At 48.8% G+C, this 13,600-nt stretch overlaps 1 protein-coding gene across 4 annotated transcripts in view; it reads left to right on the forward strand.

Annotated features, from left to right (window-relative positions):
- AP1B1 (adaptor related protein complex 1 subunit beta 1) overlaps positions 1–13,600 on the forward strand; it is a 57,816-nt gene that overhangs the window by 9,216 nt on the left and 35,000 nt on the right. For 3 of the 4 annotated variants that reach the window (XR_014559004.1, XM_083717087.1, XM_083717085.1), the window contains exons 2-4: positions 2,683–2,744; positions 6,447–6,552; positions 12,009–12,144. Coding sequence is in view for 3 of the 4 variants with exons in the window: in XM_083717087.1 (XP_083573213.1) it covers positions 2,708–2,744; positions 6,447–6,552; positions 12,009–12,144 (279 nt within the window). In the remaining variant the exon portion in view is untranslated. Of the gene's footprint in view, positions 1–2,503; positions 2,525–2,682; positions 2,745–6,446; positions 6,553–12,008; positions 12,145–13,600 lie in introns of those variants that run through there. The other variant, XM_083717086.1, reaches the window with a different exon arrangement.

The raw sequence follows: 13,600 nt of genomic DNA on the forward strand, positions 1-13,600 counted from the left end.
CCCTGTTGCTGGGCGAGGAGAAACAGGCGAAAACAGTGTGAGTGTAGTTTTATTACTGTATTTTTCGCTCCATAGGGTGCACCGGACCATAGGGCGCACCTAGTTTTTTTTGGGGGGGGGAAATAAAGGAAAAAATAATTATTTCCTCCCCCCAACCGTGGGGCTGGGGCGGGGGAAACCCGAGCTTCCCCCAACCCCAGCCCCCAGAACAGGTCCAGGAGCGGCGGCAAGATTGCGCGCAACCTTGCAGCTGCTCCCAGAGCTTACAGGGCTGGGGACGGGAGAAGCCCGAGCTTTCCCAGCCCCCAGAACAGGCTGCTATCCGCAAGCCTTCGGAGCCCGAAGGCTTGCGGATAGCTGCCTGAAGCCTGCATTTGCTCCATAGGACGCACATACATTTCCCCTTCATTTTTGGAGGGTAAAAAGTGTGTCCTATAGAGCGAAAAATACGGTAAATTTGCAAATTGCTTCTCGTAGCAACGTTCCGAAGCAATTTACAGCACAATAAAATGCAATAATGAAAATACACGAACACGATGGCTATATGCTGCCTCCGTAGTCTGGGGCAATAACACTTCTGAATACCAGTTGCTGGGAAACTTCAGGAGGGGACAATGCTTTTGTGTTCAGATCCTGCTTGCAGGTCTTCCACAGGCATCTGAGTGGCAAGTGTGAGAGCAGGATGTTGGAATAGATGGGCCATTGGCCTGATCCAGCAAGGCTCTTCTTCTTTTCTTAGGTTTCAAAGTGTGGTTTCCAAAAACCCGAGGCTGGCTCAGATGTCACAGCCAGCCACATTTTGGTGAAACGTGAGCAAGCCTTGAATATCACGTTGGGGTTTCTTTGACATCATATCGTAATTCCCTCCTCCCTCTTTCTGCTGGTTTTGGTCTGCACGAGCGGAATATTTTTTGCTTGCTTGCAGACCCAGGCCTGGAAACCAGTCGCATGCCTCCAGTGCAGATTTGCAAGAAAATGCAAAGCGTGTTTTTTCCCTGCATTCAGATGATTTTTCAAAAGCTGTAGTTTGCCTCATGAACCAGGAAAGGGGAAACGACAGTGAGTGAGCCATTTGGCTGTAGCTCGGTGGTAGAGCAGCCACCTTGCGTGCAGGTGGTCCCGGGTTCAATACCAAGGGTCTCCAGTTAGAGCTGGGAAAAGCCCTTCCCCCAAGCCATCAAGAGCTGCTGCCTGTCAGTGCAGACAGTACTGTGCCAGATGGACTAAGGACTTCAGGCAGCTTCCTAGGATGAGCAAAGTACCAAGCTGTAGATCGGCCTCAATGAATGTCTGAACCAGTCCTTAAGTGTCAGGAAAAGCAGCTCAACAGTGCTTAGTCCGACTCGGACAGTGGCTTCAAAGAACCAGCTGTGTACTGTGCTCCTCCTTCAGGGATCCAATTGTTTTGCTGAAGCTTCGGCCTTTTCTTCTGCTCTGGAGCTCAGAAGTCTCCCAGGGGCTGGTTTTGAAGGAAGACTTCTTTCTGAACCAAAAACATCTAAGCATCACCAAAAACACCCAAGCATTGACTGTCTTTAGCAGTTCTTCTTTGAATGCAGTGTCTCTCTGTAAGTTGATGGTGGTGTTTATACTGTATAATGCAGGAACCTGCGGGGACCCAGGTGTATGGAGAGCAATAAACCAATGGTGCTATTAGCTGGTCTCCTTCATTCTGTAGAGAAGGGCAGGTTATGCTTGGTTGGAGGAAAGAGGAAGGAATTCTTCACTGGGCTCAGAGGTTCTCCTGACTAGTCCTGCTTGCTAATAGAAATAATGTACAGCTATGATGCTAGAGCATGGGTAGGCAGACTAAGGCCCAATTGCCTTCTAAATCCGGCCTGCAGGCACGCCCCACAAATAACCCAGAGATGCATTTTAAATAAAAGGACACATTCTACTCATGTAAAAACACGCTGATTCCTGGACCGTCCATGGGCCAGATTTAGAAGGCGAATGGACCGGATCCGGCCCCCGGGCCTTATTTGCCTACCCATGTCCTAGGTCCAATCCTGGACATCTCCAGGTCTCTTGGCTGAAACCCTGGAGAGACCTGCTTCCAGCCAGTGTAGGTCGGTCGACTAATGATCTGACTCATTAGAAGGCACCTCCCTCTGTTTTCCTTGAAAGCCACTTAGCCTGAAACCCACCAAGAGCATCCCATTATGACAGTGGATTCCTGATGTGAACTGGGTGTTTGCAGTTCGTGCGTGTGTGGCACTTCTCTTTAGAACTGCCTTGCTGATCCTTTCGTTGGCACTGAATATGCTGGTTGTTTCTTCATTCCTGGCATCTCCCCAGCTGGTTTTTTTTTGGGGGGGGGGCTTATCCAGCAAATCTGCTGGTGTCTCTCTGCGCGTAGTGTTTTTAAAACCTGATCTGTGGGTCTGACCACCCACCATTGCTCTTCTGAGAATTCCCCTTCCACGCCCTGCCAAAGGCTCCTTCCTAGGACTTAGCAGCCACTGGCAAACCTTGTTAAGGCATCTCTGAAAGTCCCAGATAAGAGCCTCTTCTCCAAATGCTGGTTTCTCTTCCCCTCTCCTTTTTAAATTTCTGAATTTGTCCTTTCTCTCCCTTTGTGTCCTTCCTTCCTCTCTGTTTATCCTTCAGGGTTCGTTGGACGTTAAAACCTCTTCTTCTGCCGCCTGCTATATTTTTATTCTTCTTTTTTTCCTCTTTCAGAAGCAGCAACAAACCAGGAACCAAGATGTCAGACTCCAAGTATTTCACCACCACCAAGAAAGGTAATATGGGTTGCTTTTAGATTGTGTGTGTGTGTGTGTGTGTGTGTGTGTGTGTGTGTGTGTGAGAGAGAGAGAGAGAGAGAGAGAGAGAGAGAGAGAGAGAGAGAGAGAGAAGTGCGTCTAGAGCCTGATTTCTACAAATGGCAATCCAATCAAGGCTATAAAATTGTTCCAGGACTCTTTCCATGCCAGAGCGGCAGGTTAGACTCTCCCTAATCATAGGAGGAGAAGCCATTCCTTGCACATAGAAAAACATATCAGGGAGACACGATTGATGTGTTTTTTAATATTTTAATATATGCTGCAAGCCACCCAGAGTAATATACATTTTAATATATGCTGTAAGCTGCCCAGAATGGTGGCATTATTGTTATCATCATCATTCTTTTCTTTCCTTTTTTATTGTTTGTTGCTTTATTAGTTTTAACAAGAAAAATTACAACCAACCAAAAAGAACCAAAGAATACTACGATTTACAAAGGATAAATTAAATTCTTACAGCATAACTTCCGTTGTGACTTCCAGTCACCCCCTCGAGAGTCCCAGTCATCATTATTTTCTATGCCTGCCTCCTTCCTAAAATGCTATTTTTCAATATGCAGAAATCTCTTTCTCTCCCCCTCCCCCTTCCAAAAAAGGGAGAAAACTCTCAACCATGCGGGAGAGCTTAAAGAAACATGATTTTTAGTTAGTTATTTTATTTTTTTGGTAATGTGTAACAAAGGCTATAAAGACAGATGAAAAATATAATTTGAAGAACAAAACAATAAAATAGGCGCGCAGAATAAGTACAGTTGCAGATGGGTTAAAATAGCAAAGGCGAAAGAAGAAAGTGAGAATAAATGTTTCCTTCACATGAATAATATTAGTGTTACTTGGTTGTCAAGTCTAGTTTTGTTCTGTTGTGCATGTAATTAAAGGAATGGCAAAACATATAACAAGTTTCTGGAAGTTCTAATATTTTTATTTATGAATTTATTTATGAATCGCCTTTTGCATATATCTCAAGGCAACTTATAGGCTCCCCCCCCCATTTATTTTAATAACTTGCATACCATCGAGCATCGGTATCTCTAAGCAGCTCATATAAGTTAACAGCCATGAAACCACAAGCAAAATCTAAGCATGCAGCATCAAAATACCAGAAGTAAAATGTTAAAAGTGAAGTGATGCTTATGGGCTTGTTGTAGTGCCATCAGAGATAGGGCATAGTTTCCCCATGACCCTGACTGAAACCCTAAACCCAGGGGCCGGAAACCTTTTTCAGCCATGGGCCGGTCCACCGTCCCTCAGACCATGTGGTGGGCTGAACTGTATTTTGAAAAAAGAATAATGAACAAATTCCTATGCCCCACAAATAACCCAGAGATGCATTTTAAATAAAAGGGCACATTCTACTCATGTAAAAACACCAGGCAGGCCCCACAAATAACCCAGAGAATCATTTTAAATAAAAGGACACATTCTACTCATGTAAAAACACCTGGCAGGCCCCACAAATAACCTAGAGATGCATTTTAAATAAAAGGGCACATTCTACTCATGTAAAAACACCTGGCAGGCCCCACAAATAACCCAGAGAATCATTTTAAATAAAAGGGCACATTCTACTCATGTAAAAACACCTGGCAGGCCCCACAAATAACCCAGAGATGCATTTTAAATAAAAGGGCACATTCTACTCATGTAAAAACACGCTGATTCCTGGACCTGTGATTCCTGTGGTTAATCTTAACTGCTGCCTGTTGAAAGAAGCCAACTTCACAATTGTGCAAAGCAACTCCAAATAGTTTTTAAAGGGGTACGAAAAGCAACCGAAGGTAGCTGTTCCTTTTGCATTGTTTTTAAACCTAAAGCAGAAACCATTTTTCCAGCTTGAAAAGCCGGCTAAAACAGAAAAATGCCTTCACCTTGTTTCCGCAGGATGGGAGCATGCCATATGTCAACAGGGATGCTGTTCCATGAAACTGGGGCAGCTGTGCCGAAGGATGATGATTATTATTATTTTAGTTTTTCGTTGTTCTTAATCTTTTTTTTAAATTGAAGGATTATTACATCCTGCATTTTGTCTGCTGCCGCTGGGATTTGTTCGGATGAGCGGCAATTCAGAAACCTGCAAAATAATTCATAAGTTGGTTGGAGAGCATAGGAAGCAGAATATTGATTCATTTCCCACGTCGCTTTGCCCGCCCCCCTTGCCAAAGCAGACTCTGAAAACCTGAATCGTGGAGGCAGAACGCATGAGCAAGTGGTGGCTCCGTGGTAGAGCCATCTGCCCAGCATCTCCTGGCAGAGCCGGGAGAGCCTGAAACCTGGGAGAGAGGCTGCCTGTCACTGTAGGTCAGGGGTCGGCAACCTGCAGCTCCGGAGCCGCATGTGGCTCTTTTACACCTTTGCCGCGGCTCCGGGGCAGATACTAGCGAGGGGAGGAGGCGCATTGTGCGCCCCGACACTCCCCACTGTGGCGGGCGCTGTACTGGCTGTGACGTCGCATGGGGGCGGTGCGTGCGTTAGTCATGCACCGTCCCGACGTCACCTTCCCGCCCGCCCGCTACATTGTAAGGGGCATGTACGCTGGTCACTGCATTGAAAGGGGAGTGAAGAGCACACGCACACACAAAAGGTAACTTGTTAATTTAACATTTATTTCTATGAGGAGGAGTAATTCTGAGGGGTCAAACAAAGAAATAATAAAAAGTGACAAAAAAGTTATTTTCATAATGACGAGTTTTGCGGCTCCCAGGTTTTTTTTCTTCGGAAATGGGTCCAAGTGGCTCTTTTTGTCTTAAAGGTTGCAGACCCCTGGTGTAGGTAATCATAATCATATTTTTTATTTATACCCCGCCCTCCCCAGCCAAGGCTGGGCTCAGGCCGGCTAACAAGCAATAATAAAAACAAGTTGAATGAATACAACTTAAAAACAAGATTAAAATACAACATTAAAATAATGAAACATTAAAATATTAAAATGCAGCGTCATCACAGGAGGAGAAAGGAAAAAGAAAGAGGGGGAGGGAATCAAATTGGCTCTGAGCCAAAGGCCAGGTGGAACAACTCTGTCTTACAGGCCCTGCGGAAAGAAATCAGATCCTGCAGGGCCCTGGTCTCATGAGGCAGAGCGTTCCATCAGGGTCCTAAGCCGTGAAGGGCTTTAAAGGTCAAAGCCAGCACCTTAAATCTGACCCTGTACTCCGCTGGGAGCCAGTGCAGCTGGAAAAGCACTGGGTGAATATGCTCCCATGGCAGAGACCCCGTGAGGAGCCTCGCTGCAGCATTCTGCACCCGCTGGAGTTTCTGGGACAGCTTCAAGGGCAGCCCAGCGTAGAGCGAATTACAGTAGTCAAGCCTGGAGGTGACCGTTGCATGGATCACTGTGGGTGATACTGGGTTAGATGTGTCATTGGCCACCTGGGATTATCTAATTCTTTTGGTGTTAATAGTTTAAAGGTAGAGCACCTGCTTTGTCTGTGAAAGGTCCCAGATTCAACCCCCAGGGGCATCTCCAGGTGGGGCTGGGAAAGACTGGCACCTTAGAGAGCTGCTGCCGGTCCGTGTTAGCAGTACTGAGCTAGACTGGGCTTCATGTGTAAGCTGCTGCTCTTGAGTGCTGTTGTGCTGCCTGTTGGGGTACTTTCTCTAGGTGCTGAGTGGGACCTCCTGCCACCTTGATTTAAACTTCCACGGTTTTTCCCCCCTCTCCAGGGGAGATATTTGAGCTGAAGGCTGAGCTCAACAGCGACAAAAAGGAGAAGAAAAAGGAAGCTGTGAAAAAGGTGATCGCGTCCATGACGGTGGGGAAAGATGTCAGGTACGTTGCCATTCTGGAGATGTGTTGGTCCAACATCTGAGCCAATCTGGGGTCTCCAAATACAGTGGTGCCTCGCAAGACGAAAAGAATCCGTTCCGCGATTCTCTTCGTCTAGCGGTTTTTTCGTCTTGCGAAGCAAGCCCATTGACAGCTTAGCGGATTAGCGCTATTAGCGGTCTAGCGGCTTTTAGCGAACAGCTGTTAAGCGGCTTATCAGCGGAACAGCTGATAAGCGGCTTAGCGGCTTAGGAAAGGGGGGGGGCGGAAAAAAACCACGGGAACTTGCAAGATTTTTTCGTCTTGCGAAGCAAGCCCATAGGGAAATTCGTATAGCGAAGCGCCTCCAAAACGGAAAACCCTTTCGTCTAGCGGGTTTTCCGTCTTGTGAGGCGTTCGTCTTGCAGGGCACCACTGTACGGTGTTGGGCTACAGCTCCCATCAGCCCCAGCCAGCGCAACTGGGGCTCAATGGCTGTGCTGGCCATAGCTGTCAACCTTCCCTTATTTGGCGGGAAACTCCCTTATTCCAGCGCCGTTTCCCGCTGCTATCCCGGATTGTTGATATCCCGTAAATTTCCTGGATTTCAAAGGAAGCAGCTCTTCTCCCTCCCTCCCTGCTGGCCAGGGAGGCTCTTCAACTGCGTTGCTCAGCTGCGTTGCTCACCAATAAGGAGTCTGAGAACGACTGGGGGGGTGGAGCTTGCATGCCTTGTGCCGATCAAATCGGCCACGTTGTCTGGGGACTTGCTTTTGCTTCAGCGCTTCCCAGCAGTGTGGTGGTTTCCTTGCTGCTGTATCCCTTTGCTGGGTCGCTACGCTGTGGGAACCACCACTTGAGGCTTCATTTGGCTGCTGGCTGGGCTTTCTGCCTTTGGGCCTTTGGCTTGGAACACACCTGTGCTTGGAATCGGATGGATATATCGTCATCGATGGCCCACTCACCCTTGCTGGGGATAAGGTCTGTCTGGAGCAGGGGCACATGGGAGAAAGAGAAGGAGCGTTGAGTACATTGGTGGGCGGCGATCTCGTGGGAGGGGAGCTTTTGGATTTGTTTTGGAGGCTCCTTCCATTGACTGTTATGGGGGAAAGGAAAGGAGCTGGTTGAGTACAATGGCGGGCTGATCCCTTATTTTCAAATCTGAAAGTTGACAGCTATGGGGCTGGCTGATGCTCTGCCCCATTGCAGGTGCTCTCCCACTGAGCCTATTGCCTTCCCCATGGATTACCTAGTAATTATTGCTTCACGGTGAAGCCCCAGCAACTGTTTCTCTTCCCCAGGCAGTCTTGACTGCCTGCAGACTGTCTTGCTTGCCAGAGTGGTGCATGCTCTAGTTATCTCCCGCTTGGACCACTGCAATGCGCTCTACATGGGGCTACCTTTGAAGGTGACCCGGAAACTACAACTAATCCAGAATGCGGCAGCTAGACTGGTGACTGGGAGTGGCCGCCGAGACCATATAACACCAGTCTTGAAAGACCTACATTGGCTCCCAGTACGATTCCAAGCACAATTCAAAATGTTGGTGCTGACCTTTAAAGTCCTAAACAGCCTCGACCCAGTATACCTGAAGGAGCATCTCCATCCCCATCGTTCAGCCCGGACACTAAGGTCCAGCTCCAAGGGCCTTCTGGCAGTTCCCCCACTGCCAGAGGTGAAGTTACAGGGAACCAGGCAGAGGGCCTTCTCGGTAGTGGCACCCGCCCTGTGGAACGCCCTCCCATCAGATGTCAAGGACATAAACAACTGACTTTTAGAAGACGTTTAAAGGCAGCCCTGTATCGGGAAGTTTTCAATGTTGTTTTTTATGTGCTGTAAGCCACCCATAGTGGCTTGGGAAACCCAGCCAGATGGGTGGGGTATAAATAAAATAATAAGAAGAAGAAGGAGGAGGAGGAGGAGGAGGCTGGGTAGTTTTAAGCATGGCTGTGATTTTTGAGAACATAAGAAGGGTCTGCTGAATCGGGCCACTAGCCCATCTAGGCCACCCAATGGCCACCTTGATTCCCCAATCGGTAGCCCGCAAGCAGGACCCGAACACAAGAGCGCACTCCTGATTCCTGTGGGAGGAAGTTCCATATTCCCACCATACGCTGCGTGAAGAAGTCCTTTCTTTTGCCTGCCCTGAATCTTCTAACTTGAGTTCCGCCCACGAGTTCCGTTGTCATGAGAGCCGGGCTGAGAGATTCCTGGCTCTCGGCTCACTGATGCCGTTCCTAGAATGATCATTTTGGAAATGAGAGAGAGGTGGAACAAGTGGTGATTCTCACAAGGCCCTCTGCCTGGTTTCATTGACTTGGCCTTTGCCTTCTGCCATAGCTGTCACCCGTCCCTTATTTGGCGGGAAACTCCCTTATCCCAGCGCTGTGTCCCGCTGCTATCCCTTATTGATGATGTCCCTTAAATTTCCCGGGTTGCAAAGGAAGCAGCTCCTCTCCCTCCCTCCCTCCCTGCCGGCCAGGGAGGAGGGAGGCTCCAACTATGTTGCTTGGCTGCGTTGCTCACCCAATAAGGAGTCTAAGAATGACTGGGAAGTGGAGCTTGCATGCCTTGTGCCGATCAAATCGGCCGCGTTGCCTGGGGACTCGCCTTTGCTTAGCGCTTCCCAGCGGAGAGGTGACGGTGGTTTTCCTGGCTGCATCCCCTTTGCCGGGTTGCTGCGCTGTAGGAACCACCGCTTGAGGCTTCGTTTGGCTGTTGGCTGGGCTTTCTGCCTTTGGCTCGGAGGGGCTCAGAAGTTGAACATACCTGTGCTTGGAAAATCCCTTATTTTGGCTGCTGATCCCTTATTTTCGAGGCTGCTGGTCCCTTATTTTCAAATCTGTAAGTTGACAGCTATGCTTCTGCGCACCAAAGCTTCAAGCCATCAGCCTTGCTTCTAGTTAAAGATGTGTGGCGTAGGAATAATCCGGATTCCGGGCTTCTCTGTTTGGATTAAGGAGGTCGGCTGTGTCCTTGACCTTCAGGGAGCAGGACTCTTCGCACATGCTGAGCATTTTGCGGCTTTGAAATTGGACCAGGGAGCAATTCCGTTCATTTTTATTTATGTGACAAGGCCTGTATACAACTTGGTCATGGCAAAACCTTGAAGCGATTTAGAAGTAGAACACTGAAACAGTTGAAAGCAACTATTTATAGAGCCCTCCTGCGGTGCCATGGGGTCAGTGCGTCTGGCTGTTAACCAGAAGGTTGGTGGTTTGATCCCACTCAGGGATGGTTGTGGGCAGAATTCCTGCACTACAGGGGGTTGGACTAGATGACCCTCGGGGTCCCTTCCAACTCTACAATACTACATTCAAAAATGAATTAAACTCTAGGATAAGGAGGGCTGGGTGGGAAGCCCACACCGAAACACATGTCAACATGCCTGGATTGGCTTGCCTGAACAGAAATGTTTTTAGCAGGCACCAGAAAGTGCACAGCAAAGGCATCTATCTGATACCAATCGGCAGGGAATTCCGAAGTTTGCTGCACTAAATACCGTATTTTTCGCTCTATAGGACACACACGACCGTAGGACGCACCTTCTTGTAGAGGGGGAGAACAAGGGAGGGAATCTCCCCCTCTCTGCTCAGCGCCCCTTTAGCGAAGCGGCAGGAGAAACAGAGCCCCTTCCATTTCTCCTCCCGCTTGGCTGAAGGGGCGCTGCGCAGCTCTCCCTCTCTGCTGAAGCCAGGAGAGTCTTGCTCTCCCGGCTTCAGCGAAAGGAACCCGAAGCCATTGGAGCGCAGCGCGAGGTCCCGCTGCGCTACAAAGGCTTCAGGCGGCTATCCCTGAAGCCTGGAGAGCGAGAGGGGTCATGCACACCGACCCCTCTCGCTCTCCAGGCTTCAGTGAAAGCAACACGTAGCCTCCGGAGCGCGGAGGGAGCGCTCCCTCTGCGCTTTGAAGGCTTCGCATTGCTTTCGCTGAAGCCAAGGAGCCTGCATTCGCTCCATAGGACGCACAAATATTTCCCCTTAATTTTTGGAGGGGGAAAAGTGTGTCCTATAGAGCGAAAAATGCGGTATATCATTTTCTTACAAATGCGGAACGTGTATTTTGTGGCACGTGTAACTTTGCCAGTTCTGTAGATCAGAGCAGTCTAGTGGGGCATCAGTGGGGTAAGACGACCTCACAGGTAAACTTGGTCCCAAGCTTTCATATACTAATAGTCACAACCTTGAACTTGGCCCGGGAACAGATGAGCAACCAGTGCAGCTCTCTTGAGCAGAGGAGCTGTATTCCTTCCAGCAATTGCATAAGGGAAGCCCCACTTAGAGCATATTGCAGCAATCCAGCCTTGAAGGGACCAATGCACGATAACAAGGAGGGAGGGAAAACGTAGTAGTCGGGGCCAGGAGGAGAGGCCTCTGAATGGTGAAACCAGAGCAGTGAATCTCAACACAGGTACTGATTTAAAAAATGAGGATGAAAAAAATAACATTTAACTCTGCTTTCTCCAGCCTACTGCCCTCCATCTGTTCTGGGCTAGAAATCCTATCGGCCTCTGTTAGCACTGCTCTCTGGCTGGATTTCTTTGTGCAGGGAATTTTAGTTATGAACGTCAGGAGTGCAGTAGGAAGCATTCAGCGGTTTGATTGTCCAGTGGTCATTCTCTGCAGGAATATTGTAACCAAGCAACAGGCTGTCTGGACAGACTTAAGTTAGCAAACCAGTTGCAAAGCCTTCAGGCAGATAGTCCAAATCTGGCACGGCAACCTGGGAAAAGTTGATATCTTTTTCTAGCTGGCCTGGTAGATTTAGGGATTCCTCGTCTTTCTCCGGTGGGGCGATGGGAGGAGAAATTGGTCCATCTCTTTCAGTACGGTCTAAACCAGGGCTTCCCAAACATGGGTCTCCAGCTGTTGTTGGACTACAGCTCCCATCATCCCTAGCTAGCATGATGGGAACTGTAGTCCAAAGACAGCTGGAGACCCAAGGGAAACCACACTGTCCTCATCAGCTTTCTAGGTGTTCCCAGCCCTTACTGGATATACCACTGGGGATTGAACCTTAGGACCTTCTGCATGAAAAGCAGATGGTCTACGCCACCAAGCCACGGCACTTGACGCCCCTGGAAAGTCCAGAAGCAGGACCTGGGTGCGAAAGCAGCCCCCTCAATACTCCCAGCAGCTGGAATTCAGAGGTCTCCAACGTGGCTGCCTGTTGTCTTCCTGCTATAGACATCTGAAGGCTGCCCCGTATTGGGAAGTTTTTTAAAAATGTTTCACATTTTATTATCTTTTTATATGTGTTTTGGAAGCCTCCCAGAATGGCCGAGGCAACAGGGCCAGATGGGCAGGGTATAAATAATGAAATCATCACCGTTATTACTATTATTTCCAAGGCTTACGTTTTTCCTGGCCCATTGACCAGCTGCTCTAAAGCAGCGCTGCCTGGCGTCAAGGGTGTGTATGTGTGTGTCTCCCCATCTGTATCCTGGTTCCTCACGCCGCCTGCCTGTTCTCTCTTTCCAGCGCTCTCTTCCCCGACGTCGTGAACTGCATGCAGACGGACAACCTGGAGCTCAAGAAGCTGGTTTACCTGTACCTGATGAACTATGCCAAGAGCCAGCCAGACATGGCCATCATGGCTGTCAACACCTTTGTCAAGGTGAGTTGCAGGAGCAGGAGCAGCACCTGCTCTCTAAACCATGGGTAGGCAAACTAAGGCCCAGGGACTGGATCCGGCCCAATCGCCTTCTAAATCCGGCCCACGGACGGTCCAGGAATCAGCATGTTTTTACATGAGTAGAATGTGTCCTTTTATTTAAAATGCATCTCTAGGTTATTTGTGGGGCATAGGAATTTGTTCTTTTCCTCCCCCAAAAAATATAGTCCGGCCCCCCACAAGGTCTGAGGGACACTGGACCGGCCCCCTGCTGAAAAAGTTTGCTGACCCCTGCTCTAAAGTTTTAAAAATGGAAGTGCCCATTTTCCCCAGCGGACGAGCGTTTCGATCTTTCTTTGAGTGTGTGGGTGTTTCATAAGTATTATTTATTTATTTCACGAAATTTGAAAGCTGCCTGATTGTAAAACAACAACAACCGCAAAGCGGTTTACAAAAAGAATAAAACAATGAAATGACTCAACTATTTTAAAACATTCAAAAGTGAGTTAAAATCAACGAGAAGCTAAGAAACAAACAAAAACCCCAGCTTTGAACGCAGGTCAGCATTCTGTGATGTCCATATAAGTGAAAATATTTTTCAGCAGGTGCCAGAAAAAGTCCAGCGGAGTGGCCTATCTGATGTCAATAGGCAAGGAGTTCCGGGGGGGGGGGGTGTCGATTTCTTACAAATGCGTATTATTTGGGACCTGTAATCGTGCCAGTTCCGTTGATCAAAACAGCCAGCTTAGGCGAAGAGGGGGGTCATGCTATTTCTCTATGGCTATCCCATACAAAATCTCAGCTTTAAGGCAAAGCTAAAGAGTGATCAGGACGTGGGTGGCGCTGTGGTCTATAAACCACAGAGCCTAGGGCTTGCCGATCAAAAGGTCGGCGGTTTGAATCCCTGTGACAGGGTGAGCTCCCGTTGCTCGGTCCCTGCTTCTGCCCACCTAGCAGTTCGAAAGCACGTCAAAGTGCGGGAAGGCAAACGGCGTTTCCGTGCGCTGCTCTGGTTTGCCAGAAGCGGCTTAGTCATGCTGGCCACATGACCTAGAAGCTGTCTGCGGACAAACGCCGGCTCCCTCGGCCAATTAAGCAAGATGAGCGCGCAACCCCAGAGTCGTCCGCGACTGGACCTAACGGTCAGGAGTACCTTTACCTTTTTTAAAGAGTGATGATGCAGCCTGTTCTCCCAGTCGTCACCCAGGAAGACCGCAAGCAGGACCTGAGTCCAACAGGACTCTTCCCACTTGCGATTCCCAGCAACTGGGATTCAGAGGCATTGCTGCCCCCCACTGCGGAGGCAGAGCAGAGCCATCGTGGCTAGTGGCTGTCGATAGCCTTCTCCTCCTCTTACAAATTTGTCCAATCCTCTTTTAAAGCCATCCGGATTGGTGGCCACCGTTGGCTCCTGTGGCGGTGAGTTCCACAGTTCTATCTGCCCTGAAATTTCCCACAA

Source organism: Podarcis gaigeae (genome assembly GCF_964106915.1).
Source record: "Podarcis gaigeae genome assembly, chromosome: 16".
NCBI classification, from domain to species: Eukaryota; Metazoa; Chordata; class Lepidosauria; order Squamata; family Lacertidae; genus Podarcis; species Podarcis gaigeae.